Source organism: Aspergillus pseudotamarii, assembly GCF_009193445.1.
Source record: "Aspergillus pseudotamarii strain CBS 117625 unplaced genomic scaffold BDV38scaffold_1, whole genome shotgun sequence".
NCBI classification, from domain to species: Eukaryota; Fungi; Ascomycota; class Eurotiomycetes; order Eurotiales; family Aspergillaceae; genus Aspergillus; species Aspergillus pseudotamarii.
This window is the reverse complement of record NW_022475015.1, coordinates 1,285,040-1,308,613: the sequence shown is the minus strand read 5'-3', so window position 1 is coordinate 1,308,613 and position 23,574 is coordinate 1,285,040. Positions and strand designations below refer to the sequence as shown.

General features: G+C 50.1%; 4 protein-coding genes across 4 annotated transcripts; 1 reads left to right on the top strand and 3 right to left on the bottom strand.

The window, feature by feature from the left end:
- Window positions 1–698: 698 nt before the first annotated feature.
- On the top strand, window positions 699–12,624 carry BDV38DRAFT_277039 (uncharacterized protein; the record flags this gene model as incomplete). Its single annotated transcript, XM_032058395.1, has 2 exons — window positions 699–7,183; window positions 7,239–12,624. 2 exons carry the CDS (start codon window positions 699–701, stop codon window positions 12,622–12,624), a joined length of 11,871 nt encoding a protein of 3,956 aa, XP_031920039.1.
- Window positions 12,625–13,470: 846 nt separating this feature from the next.
- BDV38DRAFT_277038 (Saccharopine dehydrogenase-domain-containing protein) lies at window positions 13,471–13,965 on the bottom strand (the record flags this gene model as incomplete). Its single annotated transcript, XM_032058394.1, has 2 exons — window positions 13,471–13,782; window positions 13,837–13,965. 2 exons carry the CDS (start codon window positions 13,963–13,965, stop codon window positions 13,471–13,473), a joined length of 441 nt encoding a protein of 146 aa, XP_031920038.1.
- Window positions 13,966–15,770: 1,805 nt separating this feature from the next.
- On the bottom strand, window positions 15,771–16,386 carry BDV38DRAFT_277037 (uncharacterized protein; the record flags this gene model as incomplete). Its single annotated transcript, XM_032058393.1, has 2 exons — window positions 15,771–15,916; window positions 15,963–16,386. The coding sequence occupies 2 exons, from the start codon at window positions 16,384–16,386 to the stop codon at window positions 15,771–15,773; spliced, it is 570 nt and encodes a 189-aa protein (XP_031920037.1).
- A 357-nt stretch (window positions 16,387–16,743) lies between these two features.
- Window positions 16,744–20,104, bottom strand: BDV38DRAFT_289753 (uncharacterized protein; the record flags this gene model as incomplete). The annotated part of the gene is made up of 3 exons (XM_032061328.1): window positions 16,744–17,040; window positions 17,152–17,927; window positions 18,186–20,104. 3 exons carry the CDS (start codon window positions 20,102–20,104, stop codon window positions 16,862–16,864), a joined length of 2,874 nt encoding a protein of 957 aa, XP_031920036.1. The 3' UTR covers window positions 16,744–16,861.
- Window positions 20,105–23,574: the final 3,470 nt, after the last annotated feature.

The window sequence follows — 23,574 nt, the reverse complement described above, 5'->3', positions numbered from 1 at the left end:
CCCGACTTTCATCTTGAGATTTGGAGTGACATGTAGACGCCTCAATAGCCGTAGGTGACTGGCAGTCAAGGGCGTACTGTGAACTCATCATATTTCCACGATTGAAGGGCGCGGAAGTGGAGAGACTCCGAGCATTCATGCGGGCTGCAGGTCGCCACGGTCAGATGTAACAGTTCCGAGCTTCAGTTCCTGGCGACAGAGAGAAAGACAAGAAGCATACACTCGACAACCACCTCATCATCGAGTGATCAGTACCTCCTGCTGTCTATAAATGGGGGAAGGATGGAATACCTGAGTACTAGTTAGTAATTCAGCGGGTGGCGTCAATAGTTCAATGCGAAGCGCCTTCGCCAAGGGATATATCTGTTTCTCTCTGTGAAGAAAGATAGAGAAGTAAGGAGTCCGATAGGTTAGGCATAATGTAAAATCATAGAGAGTACAATAGTAACGATACAATACTAGCCAATCGTCAAGAGGTCACTCTAGTCTCTTTGCACCTCACCGCTAGTCAGTTGTTCAATATGTGGATCCACTGGCAAGACATACTCCTTTTTGCTGGGAAGGTTCAAAAGGCATGGGGAACCTGTGGCTTTGTATTCCAAGAAGAAAATTATCAGTTAGCCAATATACTTTCAAATCCAATGCTCCTCATCATCACCTCCTAGTGACTTTTATTTTCATTTGCAAGAGTTCTTCTGATGGAGCCCATTGCGATAGTTGGTACAGGGTTCCGATTCCCTGGATCCTGCTCAACTCCTTCGCGCCTCTGGGATCTTCTACATGAGCCTCGAGATGTTGCAAGTAAAGTACCCAAAGACCGGTTTAACATTGACTCCTTCTATCACCCAGTCAGTTCCCACAATGGCACTACAAATGTCACCGAATCATACTTTCTCACGGAGGATGTGAAAGGTTTTGATGCATCGTTTTTCAACATGTCCGCCAGCGAAGCCGAATGCATTGACCCGCAACAGAGACTTCTCTTAGAAACAGTCTACGAAGCGCTGGAGGCATCTGGAATTCGAATCGAGGACCTACGAGACTCCCCGACTGGGGTCTTCTGTGGTGTTATGTGTGATGACTGGTCGCTCATCCAGGCGCGCGATATCAACTGGCTTCCTCGATATGCTGCCACGGGTACGGCTCGCTCAATTATCCCCAACAGGGTCTCCTTTTTCTTTGACTGGCACGGTCCATCTATAGCGATCGATACTGCGTGCTCATCCAGTCTCGTTGCTGTCGATCTTGCCGCAAAGGCTCTCCGTAACAATGATTGCCGCGTGGCTGTTGCCTGTGGGACCAACCTCATACTGGCGCCCAGCATGTATGTCTCCGAGGCGAATTTGAATATGCTTTCACCTCTGGGCCGGGGTCGCATGTGGGATGCTGATGCAGACGGCTATGCAAGAGGGGAGGGAATTGCTACCGTTGTTCTAAAGAAACTCAGCGATGCCGTGGCAGATGGAGACCCGATCGACTGTATCATCAGAGCCACGCAAGTCAATCAAGATGGCCGCACTATGGGGATCACAATGCCGTCGGGTACTGCCCAGGCGGCCTTGATCCGCTCCACATATAGTAAGGCGGGCTTGGATCCAATTAGTCGGCCTCTAGATCGATGCCAATACTTTGAAGCCCATGGGACTGGAACGGCGGCGGGAGATCCTCAGGAAGCCTCGGCGATATATAGGGCGTTTTTCACCAGCGACAACGGCCATACTAAGAGCCCGGCAGCAGACGACCTAAATCCACTTTACGTGGGATCAGTGAAGACACTCATCGGCCATACTGAAGGCACTGCGGGCTTGGCAGGCCTAATAAAAGCATCGCTGTGTCTCCAACATGGTGTCATCACGCCCAACTTACATTTTCAACAAGTGAACCCGGATATCGAGCCATTCTATGGCCGGCTGCGCATTCCAACCCAGGTAAAACCGTGGCCTGCACTGCCAGAGGGAGTCCCACGTCGAGCCTCTGTCAACTCATTCGGGTTTGGAGGCACCAACACCCATGTAATCTTGGAATCGTACACTCAGGACTCCAATAACGTGAGTGATACTTCGAGTGGCGTGGGGATGGTCCCATTTGTATTTTCTGGACATTCAGAGAAGGCATTGCAGAATATTTTAGCTGCATTTATCGAATTCCTCAACCACCAACCTCAGGTGGACGCGATTAACCTGGCGTGGACATTGTTCCGTAGACGTTCAGTGTTCCCCCGACGGCGGGCTTTTACGGCCTCATCCCTAAGCGCCTTGCGTATTAAGCTGCAAGAAGAGCTTGCTCATAGGAACTCTGCCGGCTTCGCTCCTGACCTTCATCGTCCGCTCGCCACGCCGGCTCACATCCTGGGGGTCTTCACCGGCCAGGGTGCACAATGGGCACAGATGGGTGCAGATCTGCTCACACGGTCTCCAAGTATCCAAGGCTGGCTTAGCGTTTTGCAGGAGTCTTTAAATAGTCTGCCAATAGAATACCGGCCTTCTTACTCGCTCCTGGAAGAGCTGTCGGCACCGGAGGGTACCTCACGGTTGCACCAAGCAGCCATCGCGCAACCCCTATGCACTGCTGTGCAAATCATACTTGTCAAGCTCCTACGCTCACTTGGCATTACGTTCTCAGCGGTGGTGGGCCATTCTTCTGGTGAAATCGCGGCAGCTTATGCAGCCGGTGTTGTGACTGAATCAGATGCAATTCGTATCGCTCATCTTCGGGGGTTTGTCGCATTTCTGGCGGGCAATAATGGAAAAGAAGGGAGAATGCTAGCTGCGGGGATGAATGCTGATGAGGCACAAGCCTTTTGCCAACTACCTGAGTGGGTTGGGCGGGTCAAGGTTGCCGCAGTGAACTCGCCGTCCAGTGTGACATTGTCCGGGGACGCGGATGCCATTGAACAGATAGAAATGCGTCTAAAAGAGCAGAAGCAATTCGCACGTATGCTCAAGGTTAAGACTGCGTACCACTCGCATCACATGCTCCCATGCTTGGAGCCGTATATGGAGGCCCTTAAGAGGTGCCAGATACATCCACAGGCCTGTAATTCTACAGCCTGGTTTTCCAGCGTCTATGATGGCGAGCAGATACGAAATAGCCATCTAGATCTTATGTGGGCTGGCTATTGGCGCGACAATATGGCGAATGCTGTTTTGTTCACACAGGCTGTCACAGCGGCCATGCATACGATGACTCCAGACATGGTGATCGAGGTAGGCCCTCATCCTACCCTGAAGGGCCCCGTTCTACAGACCATTTCCGGTCTATCTAGTGAAGCGCCGGAGCCAAGATACGTTGGTCTGCTCAACCGTTTCACCTCCGGTATAGAAACCTTTTCGGCGGCAATCGGGGAGCTGTACCGCATGGTAGGCCCAGACAAGCTAGACCTGGAGTCACACATTCGGCATTTTGACAGTAGGGAGGCTTTCGCCGTCGTTAAAGATCTCCCACCTTACCCGTTTGACCGGACTCAAAGGTACTGGGCCGAGTCACGATATTCCAAGGCACTTACCCACCATGCGGGAAGAGCAAACCCGCTACTGGGCACCCTGACTCCAAACAGTACCAACAACAAATACGTTTGGTGCAATATCCTCCATCCACGAGATATGGCGTGGCTCAATGGCCATATGATTCAATCCCAGGCAGTTTTCCCGGCCACAGGGTATGCGGCAATGGCAATTGAGGCCGTGCATATCATTGCAGAGGACAGGAGCATCCGGCTACTGGAGTTATACGATCTTCGCATCCAGACGGCTATAGCATTTGGTGATGATAGTAGCCCCGGTGTCGAGGTATTGTTTCACTTGGATCGAAACTCTAAAGAAGAGGATAGACTAGGTGTAAAATTTACCTGCTACGCCAATATTGGGGGTCGCCTCCAAGAATGTGCCTCAGGTAATTTAGTCGCCAGATTTGGCGAGCAGAGCCCCTGTGTGCTTCCGAAACGGTTGCAGAATACCTGCCAAATGGCAGAGGTTGACATGGATGCTTTCTACGAACACCTGGGCACACTGGGGCATGGGTATACGGATCTATTCCGTGGTATGCATTCCGTCCGGCGCAAGCAGGGCACCTCGAGCGGCTGTATCTGGAATCCTTGTCAGCAGGATCCACAGTCTATGCTGATAATACACCCAGCCCTGATGGATACATTGCTACAGGGTCTACTTCCAGCCTCAGGCCTGCCAGAGGATGGCCGGTTACACACGCTGCATGTCCCTACTCGGATTGATCGGATAACCATCAACCCGTATTTCTTTGGCTGCCGTGCTCACGAGTTAAGGGAGGAGCTTCATTTTGACGCGGAGATTACACAGATAGATCCGGACGGTACCTGTGGGGATGTCGCCCTCTATGACCATACTGGAAATGGGATTATACATGTCGAGTGCTTGGAAACATCTCCGCTGGCGCGTCCCACCGCGGCAGATGATCGCTTGCTGTTCTCTAAATTAGCCTGGGGCCCATTGCATCCGGATGGCAGGCTGTTGTCATGTGTCGCAACCCACCGGAGTGTGCGTCAATCGGAGCTATCGGAACAGCTATCTCTGTTATACATACAAGATGTACAAGTTCAGCTGACAGCCGAGGACCGCGCCAACCTGAGCCCGCATGGCATTCGGATAGTGTCTTGGATCGACCATACCCTATCAATGGTCCGTAACGGGACGCATCCTACCTGTCAAACAAACTGGCTAAACGCGGATCTGACCCAGATTGCCAATGAGCTGACGGAGGTGGCCCTGGAAGTAGACGCAAGTAAGATACAAACAGTCGGCCAGAACCTGCTACGTGCCTTGAGATATGAGACATCCATCCTCGAGGAGCTAAGCCAGGCTGGCCTTCTGAGTCGAATGTACTGCGAATCCGATGATTTTGCCCCGTGCAGCGAAGCCTATCTCGCGCCCCTTGTACAGCAAATCGCCTTCCGTTTCCCGCGTATGAAGATCCTAGAGATCGGCGCAGGCACTGGGTTGGCCACGAGCACGATCCTAGATCGAATTGGGCCGTCGTTCCATTCCTACACGTTCACAGATGTCTCCAAAGGTGTCATTGAAGATGCACAGAAGAAGTATGCTGAGCATGCCGACAAGTTCATCTATCGCGTTCTGGATATTGGTGTTGATCCCACATCCCAGGGATTTGAACCTCACTCGTACGATCTGGTTGTGGCGGCCGGCGTGCTTCACACCACTGCCAATATGCAAGACACTTTAAGACATGTTCGTTCTCTGCTCAAGCCTGGAGGCTACTTGGCTGTGTTGGAGGGCACTAATCCGAATCTCCTGCGTCTCTCCTTTGTCCACGGGAGCCTCGATAGATGGTGGCCTAGCGAGCAAGACAAGATCCGACCTTGGGGGCCGATGCTTCCCGTCATGGAGTGGGATTCTATACTAAAACGAACGGGCTTCTCAGGAATAGACACAATCATTAATGATGATGGCAATCGGCTGGCCTGTATGTCAGTGTTCATCTCTCAAGCAGCGGACGACACCATCAGCCTCCTCCGTGATCCGCTACGGTCTCCTCCACTAGCCCCTACACCAAAGGACCTGATAATCTTAGGCTGCGCAAGTAGCAAGACAACAGAGCTCATCTTAGCCTTGAAAACCATGGTGGGGCCTTTCTTCCGTCAAACGCTCGTCGTGGATGGACTAGATGACGTCCAGAGGTACTCATCATGGAGCATGGCTACGGTGCTTAGTCTTCTGGAACTGGACCAACCCAGCCTCTGCTCTAGTCTCCGGAAGCAAGACCTGGAATCTTTACAGACGGTATTAAACGCTGCCCAGAATCTCCTCTGGGTTAATGCAGGCTCCTTAACAGACAACCCGGCCCAGACTGTGTCACAGGGATTCCTACGCTGCCTACGCCACGAGAACACTTATGCACGTGTCCAGCATCTGAATGTCGCCGATCGAGCATGTCTTTCATCGCAACTCATTGCTGAGACATTGCTGCGCTTGGTGTTGCCCACATTTGAAAACCAATACGATTTGCCAGTCGCTGTCTGGACGACGGAGCCAGAGCTGCGCTGGAACGGCAGCACGATGGAATGTGCACGTATCATCGACGATGTTGGGATGAACGATCGATACATGTCCAAAAGGCGCAATATCGATCACGTTGTCAACCTGGAGAGTTCCAACTGTGAAGTGATTTTGACGAAGGGGCGCTACACTATTGTCCAGTGCTCCCAACATCTTCATGAACCCACAAACGAAACATACACCAAGATCAAAGTCAGCTGGTCTACCCTGTGGGCATTACGAATAGATGAGGCTGGATTTCTATATTTGGTCATCGGTCAAGAATGTGACACTCTTGTCCCGGTCATTGCACTGTCTCGCAGCCTCGCATCCACCGTCATCACCCCGGTTAGCTGGACTATCCGGTACGGCCAGCCCCCTGGAGCAGAAGACCAGAGCCTCTTGGGCGCTGTCGCGTGGGACTTGATGGCAATATCCCTGGTCAGAGCTACTACCCCTGGTACCTGTTTGTTGATACATGGTGCGTGTCAAAGTCTCCGAGACGCAGTGAAGCAGCAGGCGTTGGTCAGAGGTGTCCAACATTTGTTCACCACCAGCAGCGATGAAGAGTTATCAGACGACGTCATCTTCATCCACCCCTCGATCACATACCGGAGACTGACATGTCAGCTTCGTGGGAACATTTCCCTCATTATCCAATTAGACAGACAGGCTGGCTCGATATCCCGCCACCTCCGCTCTCTTTTCCCCAATGCTATAATTCAGGACATAACCAATCTGTGTCACACCTCCCCTGTACTTCATCCCAAACACGACGTCGAATTGGTTAGCCACGACCTCAACCGCGCTTATAGCATGGCCTGTCAGCTTGCGGGGAAGAGCATCAATGCCAATAGCCTGAGTCTTCCCGCTCTCCAGGGCATTCAACCAAAAATAGAAGGATTGAGTCTGTTGAACTGGCGGGAGGTTTGTGATGTGTCCGTGCGTACACAATCGGCCAGCTCCGATATCCATCTAAGCCCAAACAAAACATACCTGCTGATTGGAATGGCTGGCGACCTTGGGAGATCGGTATGTGAGTGGATGGTTTCCCGAGGGGCACGCCATATAGTTCTGGCGAGTCGCCGGCCACAAATCGAACAGCACTGGTTTGACGCAATGTCCAACGCTGGTGCGAGAGTAATCACGATGGCCATGTGAGTCAACGTTCCAGTGTACCCTGAATCGCGTGTATATCTGACTCGACCATAGGGATGTTACTGACCGAGAGTCGATTCTCGCTGTTGACGCCCAGATCCGCGTCAAATCCCCGCCACTAGGTGGTGTGGTCAACGGAGCAATGATACTTAAGGACCAGATGTTCGCTAATATGTCCTGTGATGTTTTGCAGCAGACACTCAAGCCCAAAGTTCAGGGGAGTTTGCTACTGGATGAGATTTTTGGCAGTGTGCCTCTTGACTTTTTCATCATGTTTGGATCTCTCACATCTCAGTTAGGCAATATCGGCCAATCAGCATACGCAGCTGCCAATAGCTTTATGGCCAGCATTGTGAATAGACGGAGAGATCGAGGCCAGGTAGGAAGTATCATCAGCCCCGGCTCTATCCAAGGGGTCGGGTATTTATCCCGAGCACAGTCTTGGGTGATGCAGTCGCTCCGCGAAACCACGGGCAGCGCTACTCTTTCCGCAGGAGATATCCACGAGCTGTTCGCGGAAGCCATTCTCGCAGGGCCTCCGGACGCTGGCAAGCCTGCGGACATTATTGCAGGTTTGTCGTACGTATCACCACCGACGCAACCGGGTGTCATATGGATCAATAATCCAAAAGCCTGGCACCATGTCAACCATTTCAATCAAGGAACTACAGGCGACCTGAAAATGACAACAGACAGCGTTGATATTAAGACCCACTTACAAACCGTTACGTCCAAAGAAGATGCCATAAGACTTATTGAACCTGCTTTTTTGGCCAAAGTGCGCCGCAAGTTGCAGCTTCCTGACGATGAAATCATCTCCCGCGACTCGATGCTGGTGGAGCTAGGAATCGATTCCTTAGTGGCTGTTGAGCTCCGGACATGGTTCGTTAAATATCTCGGTATTGATCTGGCCGTGTTGCAGCTCCTCAACGGCGCGTCTATTGGCCAGCTCGTGGAGGAGGTCAGTGGCCGACTAGTGGAAAGGCTGCAAGTTCAGGAGGTAGCCTCCCCTGCAACCGATGTGGACGCTGTCGATGTTCAAACCAGTCCGAGTGATAGCAGCCAGCTGTCAACATCCTTCCCTACCTCGCTAGACTCCTCCGATATAGAAAGCTCCCCGACAGGTAGTGCACCCGCTTCCAAGGAGTATCCTGAACTCCCTACAGCGAGCACACCAAGCTTGTCCCAACCGATATCGGGCCCTGAGTTTGAAAAGACCGAGAGACTGTCATTTTCACAGGCACGCTACTGGTTCCTCGATAACTTCATAGAAGACAAAACAACGCATAACGTCGCTATGATGTTTAACCTGGACCGAGTGCCACGGGTGGACGACTTGAAAACCGCGGTTAATCGTGTGGGGATGAGACATGAGGCGCTACGAACTTGTTTCCTATCCGGGATTAACGGGAGTAACGATCCATGTCAGGCCGTGATGTCGACCTCACACTGGCAGCTGGAAGTCAATCACGTTGATACTGCCGACGCAGTCAGAGAGGTATATGCGAGAGTCCGTGACCATGTTTATGATCTCGCCCATGGGGACATCGCACAGATCTGCCTCGTCCTTGCCCCAAATGATATCCAGGTCCTCATTATCGGATATCATCATATCTGCCTTGATGCAGCCAGTGTGTTCATCCTCTTTGAGGAGCTTGAATTGGCCTACCAGCACAAGGCGCTGCCTGCTCTTTCCCTGCAATACCCGGCGTTGGCCGCCGCACAACACACTGCGTTTGAAAGAGGGGAGTATGCCAGAGAGTTAGAATACTGGCGAACGGAGTTCGCTAACCTGCCTGGCCCGATGCCTCTTCTTCCAATGTGTCGCGTGCAGTCCCGACCAGTTATCAAGAAATACGCCATAACCACTGTGCGACATAGCCTACCTCCCTCGGTCACTGCCCAGGTCCAAGCCATCTGCCGCAGGAATCGGACTACTCCATTCAACTTCTACATGGCTGTCCTGTGGACTTTCCTTGCCAGACTTACAGACATGGATGATGTCTGCATCGGGTTTGTGGACGCTGGCCGAGCCGATGCCATTAGCATGCGCACAGTTGGTTTCCTGCTGAACATTCTGCCCATTAGGCTTTCCGTGGACAATGCTTCGCGGCCGTTTCGACACATCCTGGAACTAATGAACGAGAAGACCAGATTGGCGAGGGCCAATTCCAGACTCCCTTATGATGCAATGCTGACTGAGCTGGGGGTACCTCGGTCGACAGCATATAACCCGCTTTTCCAGGTCCTGATGGACTGGCAGCCGCAATCCGGCGCCAGTTACATGTTCGACGATATCAAGATTGTGAGGAAGGAATGGGTACCCGGAAGGTCACCGTACGATCTCACGCTGCAATTCGTAGGATCGGAAGACGGATCGACCGTCATTGACTTTCATTTACAAGAAGACCTATTCTCGAGACGGGAAGCAGACATCGTGGCGCAGAGCTATGGTGGATTAGTACAATCGTTTGCTATGTCAGCGGAAGCCAACGTGATGCAGCCCCCCTTGTATTCACCGCTGGATGTGCAGTCGTCAATTGACCTTGGCCGAGGTCAGTTGCTGACATCTCAGTGGCTATCCACAATTTCCAGACATATCGATGATGTAGCAAGATCCCACCCTGCTCAGATAGCCATGCAGGATGCGGGCGGGCCTACTGCGCTCACATACAGCCAGCTCATGATCCGAGTGAATGTGATCGCGAGTAAACTCCATGGTATGGGTGTGGGACCTGGTTCGCACGTGTGCCTGTTCCAGCATCCGACGACGGGGTGGATCAGTTGTATGTTAGCCATTTGGCGGCTAAATGCGACTTATGTGCCTGTTGACTTGCGGAATCCATTACCGCGCCTAGAAACCATCATCCAAGCTTGCCAACCGCAGGCCATCCTCTGCCACGATGAGACGGAAGCTGACGTCCACCGAGTCTCATGCCCTAGCCCAACACACATACTCAATATTTCTCATCTCAATTATGATACGACTACACCCGTACTGGAAAATCAGTCGACACCCGAAGCATGCTGCGTGATTCTTCATAGCAGTGGCACCACGGGTCAACCAAAGGGGATTTCTCTAAGGCACTCGAGTCTTCGCAACGTGATAGAAGGCGATGTACAGCAATTCAAATTAGGGAGTGAAACCGTTCTGCAACAAAGCGCCCTGACATTCGACTCCTCGCTCATTCAGGTGCTTGTCGGACTAGCCAAGGGCGGAAGGGTAATTGTAGTCCCTCGCTCGTTGAGAGGGGATCCTGTCGAATTGGCCAAAATCATAGTGGAGGGGGAAGTGACCTATACTGCAGCAACGCCATCTGAGTATGCCACCTGGCTTCCGTATGGCGGGGAGACTTTGAAAAAAGCAACAAGCTGGAGGATTGCGTGTTCGGGAGGAGAACTTTTGACACGATCCCTTGGTTTGGAATTTCAACGTCTCGGGATGCCAGGCCTGCGCCTCTTCAACATGTACGGCCCAGCAGAAACTACTATAATTTCCCATAAGACGGAAGTCCAGTATCAGGACTTGGATCCTTCGACATACACAGAAGGTGCATATTCGGTTGGGAATCCACTTCCCAACTACACAACGTACATTGTCGATAAGCAACTGCAGCCAGTGCCACAGGGCGTATCAGGGGAAGTACTGATAGGCGGTGCGGGTGTCGGTTTGGGCTTTTTCCATCTGGAATCATTGACCAAGAAGAAGTTTATCTCTAATATCTATGCCACTCAAGAGGACCTTGACCGGGGCTGGACACATGTGTACCGGACATCCGATCGCGGCCGTCTGCTTCCCGACGGGGCTCTGGTCATTGAAGGTCGGATAGATGGGGACACCCAAGTGAAGCTGCGTGGAATCCGCATAAATCTGCAAGATATGGAATATGGAATCTTGCAGGCCGGTAGGGGCACTCTCATCCGAGTGGTCGCATCACTCCGGGGCAAGACTGATAATGCGTTCCTTGCGGCTCACGTTGAATTTGATCCAGTTCACTGGGAAAAGCGAGAAAGCCTATTACAGCAGATTCGCGCCAGTTTAACGCTTCCACAATATATGTGGCCTGCTATCATTGTTCCTGTCGAGAAAATTCCACTCAATATGCACGGTAAAATTGACCGTCATGCAGTGAACGCGCTGCCAATCAGCGTCCTTAAGAGGACGCAAGACGAGTCTTCTCTGACCACTAGTCTCTCCCCTTCAGAACATAGGTTACGACGAGCTTGGGCTAAAGTCCTGCAAGATACTGTCGATATCTGTACGATCGGCCCCAGCACGGACTTTTTCCTCGTGGGCGGGAACTCCCTTTCCCTCATCAAGCTGCAGGCAATCATCGTCCAGGACCTGGGGGTGAGAGTCCCCCTGGCTGAGTTAATGGAAGCGAATCGACTCAGCGATATGGCAGAGAAGATCGCGCGCTATCAGACTGTAGCCCCGATTGACTGGCAATCAGACACCTCAGTCGATGACCTCCAGAGAGACAATTCAACACAAGGCCATCCCCCTCGAACTAGTAATGATCTAACCGTCATCCTAACCGGTGCGACAGGTTTCCTAGGGTCACGAATCCTCCAGGGCCTGGTAGCGAGTCCGCATGTGGGCCGCATCCACGCAGTTGCAGTACGCAGCGCACCCGGACACCAGGGCCGAGTTCTCGTGAGCACGTCGTCGAAAGTCACAACCCATCACGGCGACCTAGGAGCTCCACTTTTAGGTCTGGATCCAGAGATATTTGCATCGCTGGCGAAAGATGCTGACCGTATTGTTCATTGTGGCGCGAACCGGTCGTTCTGGGACGCGTACCCAGTCGTGCGCGCGGAGAACGTTCACAGCACCAAGACGCTTATCCGTCTCGGGCAGCGTCGTCAGGTTCCTATTCACTTCATCTCCAGCGGAGAAGTGGCATCTATCCCTGTGGATGAGACGCCTCCTCTCAATGGGGCAGACGGACATCTGGCTTCAAAGTGGGCGAGCGAGCGACTGCTCACCAACGCTGCGGATCGCCTCGGACTGCCTGTTTGCATCCATCGTCCTGTTCAGGCAGAGCACATGAACCCTCCGCCGGCGGACCTCGAGAAAGAATTCCACGACCTTGTCTTCAAGCTAGAAAGTGTCCCTACGACTGGAGGGTTAAGGGGCAGCTTTGCGCTGATGCCCCTAGCCGAGATCTCGGACGCAATGGTAGCTGCCGTGGTGGGCAATCAGGAATCGAAAATGATCATTCAAGAACATGTCGCCGAGGTCATTATCCGCGTGGAGGATGTAAACAACATATCCGCAGCATGCGACCCTGGGGTTATTGAAGATTTCCCACGGATTCCTGCAACGCACTGGATTGGGCGCGCCAAGAAGGAAGCAGGATTTACCTGGTGGGTCTCAGGGCAGGATGCTGGTTTGGAAGAAGATAGTAAGGAGCTTCGGATCTCCACTCGACGGTGAGGAAGCTTTTTGTTCCTTTTAGTACGCGGTGAACTTCGGTGGACGTAAATCTAGAAAATGAAATTCCATACTCCTAATCACCCTGTCTTTGGATGCAGGCAAGCCTGCAGCTAGCACTTATCTACCTCGAGAGCAAGGCTCCCATTTCTTCATGATTGTTCAAAATCAAAGTTTATTCTCCGCCTCGTGAACCTTTGCTAGTTGACACAGCTTCAGGATAGCGCGTGGCATAGTGCAAAAACATACCAATCGGGAAAATTCCGCTTCTAATTGGCTAGGTTCCCGTTCATCAAAGCCGTAGTCTGCCTGCCGTTAGTGCTGAAAGAACATCTAGAAGAACCTCTCTCTATCAAGTGCAAAATAAGGTATAGGGACGTTAGCCTTCCTCCTGATTGTATAAACCTTAGACCAACGAAAGTATACAATTCTTCCAACATCATATGAAAGTCTAACCCTTCCTCGAAAATGTTGTCACCATCCCATGACAGTGGTGTGCCCCCCAGCAACTGCATATGTTGCTTATATATTCCGCTCGTCGACGGGGGAAACCACCTTTTTGCCTGTGAGCTGTCCTTCATTGCGCTCCTTCACATTCTCGCGCGTTGCAGGTAACCTGGAAGGGGGGACTGACTGGAACTGTGATATAGAGAAGCGTGACCGGCTCGGGATGAGCGGTCTCGTGTAAGAGCCTGTCGCCATCGTCGGTATACATAGGCGCGTAGGTAGTCCCGACCCAAGGCTCGTTCACTGTCGGCTTGAATTCACCAATGTCAGACACGGCCCAGCCCCAATGTGCATCAAGTGCTGGAGCACGGCTTTCCCGACAGTAGCTTCGTCGCCCACAAGTCAGCAGATATCGATGCTATCAATGGAGTCGAGTTCATGGGTAGCATCCATGGCCATGACGTTACTCAGGCCGGGCGACGCGCCGCATCCAATATAGAGAGGGACACCAGCTTCTTTTGCTTCTCTAGTGAGCGCGAGAGCGGCCTGCGTGCTTTCGACGTCGTCGTCGTTAAAGTCGAGATAGGGAATTCTGGCTGCGATACATGCCTTGACGGCTGGATGAGAAGTTTTCGCATACGGTCCAGCGCCCAGAACAACCAGCCCGGCGCCGCCGATTAACCGGGCAAGGGCAGATTCGTCAAACGGATTAAGCTCGTGAGTACCTGCCCTTCATGCTGGTAATTTGGCCGCAAGAGATTCAATAACAGCAGTGTTCAAGTCTGCAAGAACAAGCTGGGCATTGCTGGCTTTGGCAAAGCGTTCCACGGCAACGCGACACATCCCACCCGCAGCGCCGATGAAGACGACGGGCTTGGAATTAGTGTTGTTGGCCATGGTTGGCAGGATTTGGGTATAAATATAAGAGAAGTAGTTTTGAATCTGAGATTGAACAGGATGGAATGGAAATGAACGCAGCTCAGTTTGTGCTCTATTTATATTGGGCGGTGCCTTTGTCTAGCTCTAGGGATCCATTGAAAGCGTTTATGGATCTGACTGGGGGGTTTATTCAACATGGGCCGTCTGATATGCCTGACTGCGGTTCCGAGCTTCTTTCCATATATTTTTGAGCCGACATCTGCGGATCCGCGGGGCCGCGGAGCAGTTTTGAAACGCCAAATCTAGCGCACATCAAATTAAAGTGGGTAGTTATTGCAATACGCGAGAATCAGTTGTCTTGTTGCTAGACCTGTTCTAGAAATCAAAGAATATCATTCATATTATGCCAAACTTTCTTTTAGATTTTGATATGGCATTTCCACATGAATCTTGAAAGGTTACAGTATCCCTTGCAGACCATATCCTATAAAGAAATAACCTAATACAGAGACCCCCAGCTGCCCACAGGGCTTAGGGAGAATTTTATTTCGATCATCCCATTCTGTGGCTGGAAACATGACCAGAGTACTTCGCATACCCTGTAGCTCCCGCAGACAGCTATTGAGAGCAATCGACAACTCCGGAACTCGTTTCCTGTCGATCGCGAGGGTGGAATTTCGAGTCTCTTCTGCAAGCGCTTTGGCGGCTGGTAGGTACGCTTGCACGACCAGCGTAGAATTCTGCGCAATATCCAGTAATAGAAAACCTGGTTTAAGACGGATTATCTCTCACAGGATGTGCCGAACGTCTTCTATGTCTGTCTTAAGTCTCTCTTTCCCTTGGAAGCTAGGGCTTGAGTTACCTATGTTTCCTCGTGATTGTTCAAATTCGAGTTCTCACAGAGTACCTGGTTAAGCAGCGGGCGTCTCTTTCTTGCGTAGACGCCTTCATGAAGTGACTGATCTTGGTGCCGCACCGGGAATAATATCGGAGCTATTTAGATGATCAGCCCGATCTATACTAGTACGATAGTAGTTAGGCTTATCCTTCTAATCATTGGGGGTATAAGTTATTAAAAAACCTTGTAATTTCCAACAGAGAAACGCCTATGTTAAGAAGAGTAATTGACGCACCCCCTGAGTCCCCCTCGCGGGCCTGCTGTCTGTGTGTAAACTTATTGGTGTTAGATATCGTTAATGAGATCATACCATAGTTCTCAGCCTTTCTATTGTAGTCATAAATGCTGGTTACTGGCTTAAAAAGGCAATCCTAAAAGGCAATTCGGGGGAGACTAGCTTCCAGCCGAATGCCTTTTGTAGGTATGTGTCTCCATTGATGCGACATAGTGGATATACGTAGCCCGGACCCTATTTATAATTCAAGAAAAGGACAATCAATTCTATGACATTACGGCGGTTAGATGTACCGTAAAATAAAGTGAATTGGACAAGTATTCAATATCATGTACTGCCCATCTTTTTATCTCATTTGATCATAGCAAGCGCACTTCATGGTGGATACATCGACTCAAATCAGGCTCGAACGCTTAGGCAAATTTTCCAACAACACTCCAATTTCACGCACATGCCTAGAGTATCTAAAGATTTTTTCGGTGTGGCAATGTGCAGATCCTGAATCTTGAGCGTACTGTGATCATAACACTCAGTATGAGTTTTGTTAAATGAACATTGTTTTCGAAAACATCTGATCGGAATGACTCGAGGGAATAGTCCTGAATGAGGCAGTGTCCATCCTATCGAATTCTTCAACGTGCAGGTATAGGCCGACCCCTTCTACCCACCTCTATAGATTTCACACGGGGTTTATGACCCAAAGACTCCTTTGCCAGTTAACAGAGCCTCAGGATAGTGCGTGGCATCATGCAGAACATACCGATTCACTGTATTCCTACTCTGATTGTTAGACTCCTCTTCTGGTTGGTCATATTCCATTCTATCTCGGTAGGAATCTGCCTGCTGTTAGTGCTGAAAGGACATGTAGAAGAAATCTCTTACGAATGCCAGCCATAGGACGTAGAGACACAAGCCTTGGTCCTGCTTGTGTAATTTCCATCCCAATGAAAGCCCAGCCTGCACACTGGAACTTGGTATCAACATATGCCTGAAACATTGAAGTTTCTTCGACAAGCCCGTTATAACAATCACATCCGATTTCATTCAAGTATTCAATTTCATCAAACTTTATATCCTTCTCAGATTGGAGGAAGCTTTCAAAGTGCCATTCGTGATATATGCCAGCCGAACTTCCAAGAACCCCGCTTGAATATCCGTTAGCCCAAACTAACAGCAGGCCAAGTATATGGTTATAGCGCTTGTCTGTCCACAGGCAGAGCGTGGTAACCTCAGAATCATCTCGAAAAAGTTTCTCGGTCTGTAGATTCATCTCGTCGCAGGTGTCCTCCGTAGAAGTAGTAGACATTTTGTAGTCATTCAATGAGTCAGATAATCCAAGCACAGCTCAACATGGGCTGGAAATGAGGAATTCATCAAGAAATGAGGGGTATCGGGTTTTTTAATCCCACCAGTGGGGGGTGGAGACACTATACCTGCATGATGGTCCTAGTCGAATACTCTCACGGATTGGTTCGGTTATGTTGCCCAGGGTGTATGAGTGGAGGGGAAGATTAGGCCCGACCAGAATGGACTTCGCACATCACGTCTACAAATAGCTAGTAGGTGCAGGAATAGTAACCTATTTTCCATAGGCCAGCTTGAAATAATTGCGTCCTGCTGGAAGAACCGCGTGGAACCTCGCTATTTTATACCACCTCTAAAGCGTAGGGTATCTACATAGAAATGATGCGAGATAGAAATATATTTAAGACATACCAATAGACGAGCAGCCCTAGAGACTACTCTGCATGTGAGTAGTGGTGAGTCTACTATGTAGGGCTTCATGAGGTAAACTGCACTAAGAGCCACCCTTGGGTAAATGAATTGTCCTTAAACCCATTGATGCTCCATGACGATGATGATGCAAAGGCCTTGGGCATATCTTCCCCTTCAAAGTGCCCGTATTCCTTCAAAAGTCTCTCCTTATGAGTCGCTGTGATCGTCTCTTCACCAACCTCGACTTTAACGGACTGAGGGATAGGCTCAGGCTTTGGGAACACAAGGAGGCTGAGGGAATAGATGTTTAAACTCTCCTTCCCGCGGGTCCAGAACGGCAATCGATCTAATATACCCGGAAGATCCATCTTACCTTCACGGGCTAGACATCGCCACTGATTTGGATACTCGTTCTTAAGGTCAATTGCAAAGGCCGATCCTTTTGGCTTGGTAACCCATTGTTTTACTGCACCTGCAGCCATCCTAGCAAATTGCTGTCCACCATCAACAGCGGTATAGCGGAGGTGAATAATAACGTCTGTGATAGTATGATAGTCAAATTGTCGGAATGGTGAAGGGAACGCAAGGCGCCACTTGGAGATGGCCCCAGCACCCTCAAAAGGTCCGTAACGTGGTTGTCCATTGAAATCCAGTGTGAAGGTTCCAGTGTCATGCAGCCCGTTGCTGACGGCTATAGCATCTATGGGGATACTGTCACTATGGAATTTGTTTTCATCCTTTTCCTCGTAGAAGGCGCTTTGGTTGCCAGTTGGTGCAATTCGATATCTATGGCCCAGCAGCCTCAGGGTGCAGTTGAGTGATGTGTAGGCACCCAGAATACAAGGAATAGATACCGCCACAGACGCGATCCGCCGGCAGTAGTGGCCTGGAAAGTCCATATCGAATATAACCTCAGGTAAATCGAAATCAGCTGTGCCTTGTTCACGTAACTGAAGGAGGGCACATGGATCGAGATGCCGAATAGAAACGTTTTTCGTAATCTCAAAATCATGAGTACGATTCTCCATGTGAAGCATCTCCATGCGCTTGAGGTCCAGGTACAAAGCTTCCCCAGCTAGTTGCCCATCAGGGGATTGCTCCCAATAGTCTGTCAGCCCCTTGGCTGGCTGGCTGGCTGGGTTGATACTTTTAGGAAATCGAAGCGAATGCTCAAAATGCAGAGCACGCTGGGCAACGTTGGCCATTTCAAGGGCAAGCTGATATGTCTGACGAGATAGCATGGTCACCCCGCTATCAAGCCTATTATATAGTTGTTCCCCGGTGTACTTTGTCCGAAGCCATTCCTCTTCCGCGGCGGCATTTTCAATTTCCTGCTGTGATGACTTGATTGCCGCGTCACACATATCACATCTAGCTTGTAAATGCGACCTTTCTTTGTCAAGTCGCATCAGTTCCCAGCCAAGATTGTTCGTGGCCTGTCGGCGTTCTTGAAGAGCACGGCTCAACGCACCCTTCCGTCCAGCCTGCGCAGCCTCCTCCTGCATGCGACGCGCTGCGATCTCCAGAGCGCCTGTCTGAAAGTGGCTGACTCTGGAAAAGTTACCTCCCCCTGTAGTAGTATCGACTCCTGCACCCATCGGTTGTACCTTCGCCCCAAAGTTAGGTATAGCGGCCATCACAGCACCAACTGCACTGGCCACACCCGCCGCTAGGTAGAGGTTGGATGCGGTATCTGCCTTATCCAATTCTTCCTTCTCGAAGGGAGACATTGGAATATCCCCTTTGATCGTGTGAATCTGTTGTGGCACGCCCTTCCATGATTCGCCAATACTAGGTATTTTAGTTCTATCTTTATCGGCAGTGAGTTGGAGGTAATATTCCATCGCTTTTTCCTGCTGCGTGCGCGCTGCACTAATGACATCAATGGCCTTGAGTGCCTCTTGTTTCTCGTGCTCCTTGACCTTTTTGATCAGTGCTAGGACAGTACATTGATGGCGAGATCGGAGTAATGCCAGCCCTTCAACATCCTTTTTCTCTTTTATAGTAAGGAATTGCTGTTCAAGGCTACGGAGTTCGCTCACAAGCTCAAAGGCGTGACGAATCAGATAATCAAATCGATAGTTTGGCATCGGGCTCTCGAGACTAGATAGCAAGCCGGCAATTCCGCCGGGGGCTGCCTTGGCCTGGGTTAAGGCTCCAGGGTCCATAGGTGGAGCAAAGAGTGGGAGCCTTTGCCTCCGGCCGTTAATGTCCAGCCCGTTCCTGATTTTGTAAAGCCGATCCTGTACAAGATTTTGTAGTGAATCACGGAAGGTATCCTTGGCCTTGTAGAACCCTAAGCCTTCGGGAAACTCTGGTCGATGTTTTCTTTGTTCTTCGATCCCGCGATATGTCAGTATCCCCTTGATTTTATGTACCTCTGAAGATTTCTGGTTTTGAATAGAAGCTGAGAGTGTACTAAATGCTTCCGATGCTTCAATATACCTTTCCAGGGCTAGGGGGATACTTTCAAGAGTGCTTTGGCGGAAATGCTGGTCCCCCAGCCCGACCAGAATTTCAATATATTTCAAGGCAATACGTTTTACATACGCTGCCGGATTCGCACGGGCTGATGCGTGGATGCTTGCGCTTGGGGGTACGGTAATATCAGCTCCCTTTAGCGTTGTGCCGTCCTGAAACGGTGGGAAAATCCAGTGCGCCCCTGCCAGATCTCCTTTCACTGTCCGGCTGTGATCATACATAAGCCTGGCCATCTCCAGAGCAAGTTCTAACTGATGAGTGGCAAGAAGACGCTCCATCAATAGAGAGGGAAGATGGACTCCAAGTTCCCAGGAGTAGATAGCGAGCGGCGTAGCCATTTCGCTGTGCCCAGAGTTCTTCTCGCGACCGAAGCTCTCAGCATTGTCTTTTAAAGACAAACCTTGAATATATCGATATATTGGCGTGAGGCCTTCGGTATTACTCATGTCTCGTATGACCCCAGGAAGTACTTTATTCATCACCCGCTGGATATCCTGTATCGGACCTTTCATTTCATCTTGATTTGGAGGCATTCCAATGTACTGTTTAGTCTCCTCACGATCGTGAATTTCGCAAGCTAGCACGGTAGGTGTAGGGTGATTGATATCATCCAGAGACATGATCCATTCTACCTTTTCTTCTCGTGATGTGGTGAGATCTGGTTGGATATATATGGGGAAAGTCAAGGTTGGACGATTCTGTTGATTTTTATGGGCGAGTAGTCTTTCCAAGAATCCAGAACAGCCCTCAGATGTCTTCGTATAGACTTTTTCAAACTCTGTGAGTGTGGTTGGCAAAGGACCGACATCCACCGTCTCCCGCAGCATCAGCTTGTGACCGATCAGTACGTAATCTGCGATGGGCTTGACCTTGAGCGAGTGCGTGGTTGTGGTCTCCTCTTTTAACATTGCTTGGACCCACTCTACAGCGACAACAAGCTTGGTTGTGTCTTCAGTCCCTTCAAGACGTGGCCAGAATTTGAGATGTGCGATATTAACATGATACCCGGAGTTCTCAGTCGCGCTTGTGTTGTCATCCTGGTGCCGGAGGGTATTCGCAGCCAGTCCCGGCATATCCTGTGCATCCTTTAGACGTCGATTTTCGTGTTTCGATATTGGCAGGTGAATAGAAGCCTGTGACACAGTCTTCGCGGACCATTTACCATTCTGCAGTTCGCTGTACCCTAGTCGTATATCCCATTCACGATAATCCTCTGCTTTCAGAGGTTTCTTCTTGACATAATCCTCGATCGTTCCACTTGGGGGGGATGGCACCTTTGTTTGGCGAAGAGTGATTTGAGGGATGAACACCAAGAGCCGATTGTGATGTATAACTGGGATAATGTACGACCCTGGATGTGGCAGCTTTTCGCCGTCCGCATCGGTTTCTAGAACAGGAACTTCGACTGGAAATTTTGCCCATGGCGACCATGACGGTATATAGCGCTTTTCGTCCGTTGAGAGTGTCATATCGGCCTTGCGATAATAGAAGATTGGCGGTGACTTGCGCGTGCGACCAAACAGATGGAACCCCTTGTGGCCACTATCCCATAAATAAGCCTCCAGTTGAAGGTCTAGTACCTCTTCAGCTTGGTGAATATAATCTCGAATGATCCTTTCGATGCTTTCCTTGTCAAGCTTGGCTTGCATCATTGCAGCCTCTGCTGTCTTGAACTGATACGACTTGTTGTCCCGCAGTGTCGGATCAATATATTGCTCAGGGAATAGGCCTGCCTTCTTGCTGGCTTCCCAGAGGCGATACCGGAACATATAGTCATGGTCGGGATCTTCTCGTAGTCCTGCTCGGAACCCCTCAGGCAGTCCTTCATTACCATTAATACAACGTTGGGCAAACACCTGGACAGTAGAAATGGCTTGCTTGATACGTGATGTTTGCAAGACCGGCCCCATTTGGAAGTCTATAAGAAAGTGATCAAAAAGGTGATCCGTCGTGGTGAGCTTTTTGTCAATGCAGTATTTCTGGTTTAGCAAAGCGTGAACTAATGCCGTTCTTTGCGCACTACGAATTGTATCATTGGCGGTTGACAATAGATCAGATTCACCGTTTGCAGTCGGCAGACAGTTAGCTTCAAGGGCCTTCCTCAGTATCTGGGCATGTCGGAAAGTCGTCTCTACTTTTGGTGGCCACTCGGGGCAAGCCAAGTCATATAGTGAGTTAACACTAATTCCAGGAAGACCGAGATGACGAGTGAAGCGCACGCACTGTCTCATCTCAAAAAGCACAGATACATCCTTGAGTGATTCAAGTATCAAGGCAGCATCACGATTACTGCGGAATCTGGCTTTTATGACAGATAGGGAGATATTTTCACTCCAGTTGGTAACCTTGGAAATCTCCTTTGACGCTTTGCTGAGTAGGGTGTCTGGATCGTTTGTGACCGCATGGTGTGATTTCAGCCACTTATATAGGTCCAGTAATGGCGAAATAGCCCCTGAATGTGAAAATTCGTCCCGTAGGAGACAGTACTTCTCCAGAAGACGTAGGCCCGGAAGACTAGTATTCTCAAAGGGATCTGGGCGGAGTGTCTGTTGTTGGTGAATCTCTGTAACCTCGGCAAGGCTCAGGTGCAACCGAGTAATTAAAAGATACTTTTGTAGCAAAGAGGCCATCACACCTCTTGTAACCTCCACCTGTTTGTGCAAGATGAATACACCCGCTTCAGATGTCAACATCTTGTGATTGTCTTTGCGAGCTAAATGAAGCTTTCTGATATTGCCATCGAACGACACCATGGAGCCATGTCCTCCTGCCAGCTGTTTGGTCTCGGTCGTCCACTGACCCTCTGTTTCAGTCCAGTTCAATCCACAACCGTCAAAGGAGATAACACTCTGTGTGGTAGAAGTAATAATGTAAGTGCCTGTACTGCTAGGTACGAAATAACCTTCGAAATTTGTCGTCTCGTCTGTCTTTTCACTTGTCCGGAGGAGGCGAAGTAAGGCATCCATCCCTGACACTTTATTGACCTTGACTACATTGCGTAGTAGGTAGGACAGCATGGAGATATCACTCTGTGGGAATAAGCCCCGGAGAGTTGTCTCAATCGTTGAAGGCAATATTTGGTCTTCTAACGCAGCTGTAATTTGACGTCTTACGACGCCTAGAAAAATTGACCGTCGGGCTGTCATATCGGACTCGTTGACCAGCTTCTCCCAGCACTCATAGGCCTCGTTAACCGGCTTCCTCCAGCGCTCACTGAGCTCAGTGATCAGAACCTTCCAGCGCTCCTTGATGGACAGATTTCGCAGCTTCCTCGCGCGCTTCCAGAACTCATTGAACCGCTTCTCAACTTGTTCTATCTCTTCATCTATAGATAATAAGCCTAGAAACAATCCCTCTAGCATTCCGCCTTCATAATTATCTTCCTTTGCCGCGAGTATGAGTCTTACTATCGCCGGAGCATTCGTGTCAAATATCTGTGTCAAAGTAGATTCAAAGGCAGTAGGCGAACTAGGGTCCGGGTATTTAAAAGCTTTTTGGGCTATTTCCACGGCATTACGAAGCGAGATAACAAGGCCAAGGACTTTGTCTAAGGTTGGGTTCAATTTTGGGTCCGTGGAACTGCTTTTGGCGCCAGTAACAACCAGCATTTCTTCCAATGACCACTTCTCTGTCGCTGGATGTGAATCTGAGAGATATTGTCTCACTAAGGCCAGGGTGTTCTGGGGACTGGCGAGGGGGTTTCCAACATGCTTATAGAGTGACAGTAGTTCGTGATACTGAGCTGGAGAAATCCCAAGCATAGAACAGAGAAGAGAGCATCGATAGAGTGCAGATATATTTTTCAGAGTCAGGTTGTCGCTAAGCCTTTCCTCTTTATTTATAGACTCGAACTCAAGTGGCTTCAACCCTAGAAGAGAAAGAAGAGTAGGTAGATGGTTCTCCATTTTCTCGGGAGATGCACCTTCTAACGGGCTCTCTTTGACTGATTCAAAGACCTTTTGCTCCTCAGGTGGCAGATGAGACCCGGTGAGAAATAGCATCTGATAGAGCGAATTCTCACCCTGAGTCCAAATATCGCCCCAAAGTGGTTGTAGCTCACGGGGCTGGTGATTGACCAATGTTGCTAATTCCTGGACGGCCGCCAGCTGACAAAGCATGCTAGAGTCAATGGTTAGCCCTGTAGATCTATTTTCCAGTTTCCAAAGCGTTGATAAAATAGCATCCAGTTCTTCTATTGACCATTGCAGCCTTGCTCGTAGGCGTAAAAATTGTTGCAGTCGATCGAGCTGGGGGAGCTGATCAACACCAGCCTTGAAGAGTATATTTCCGCTAATAC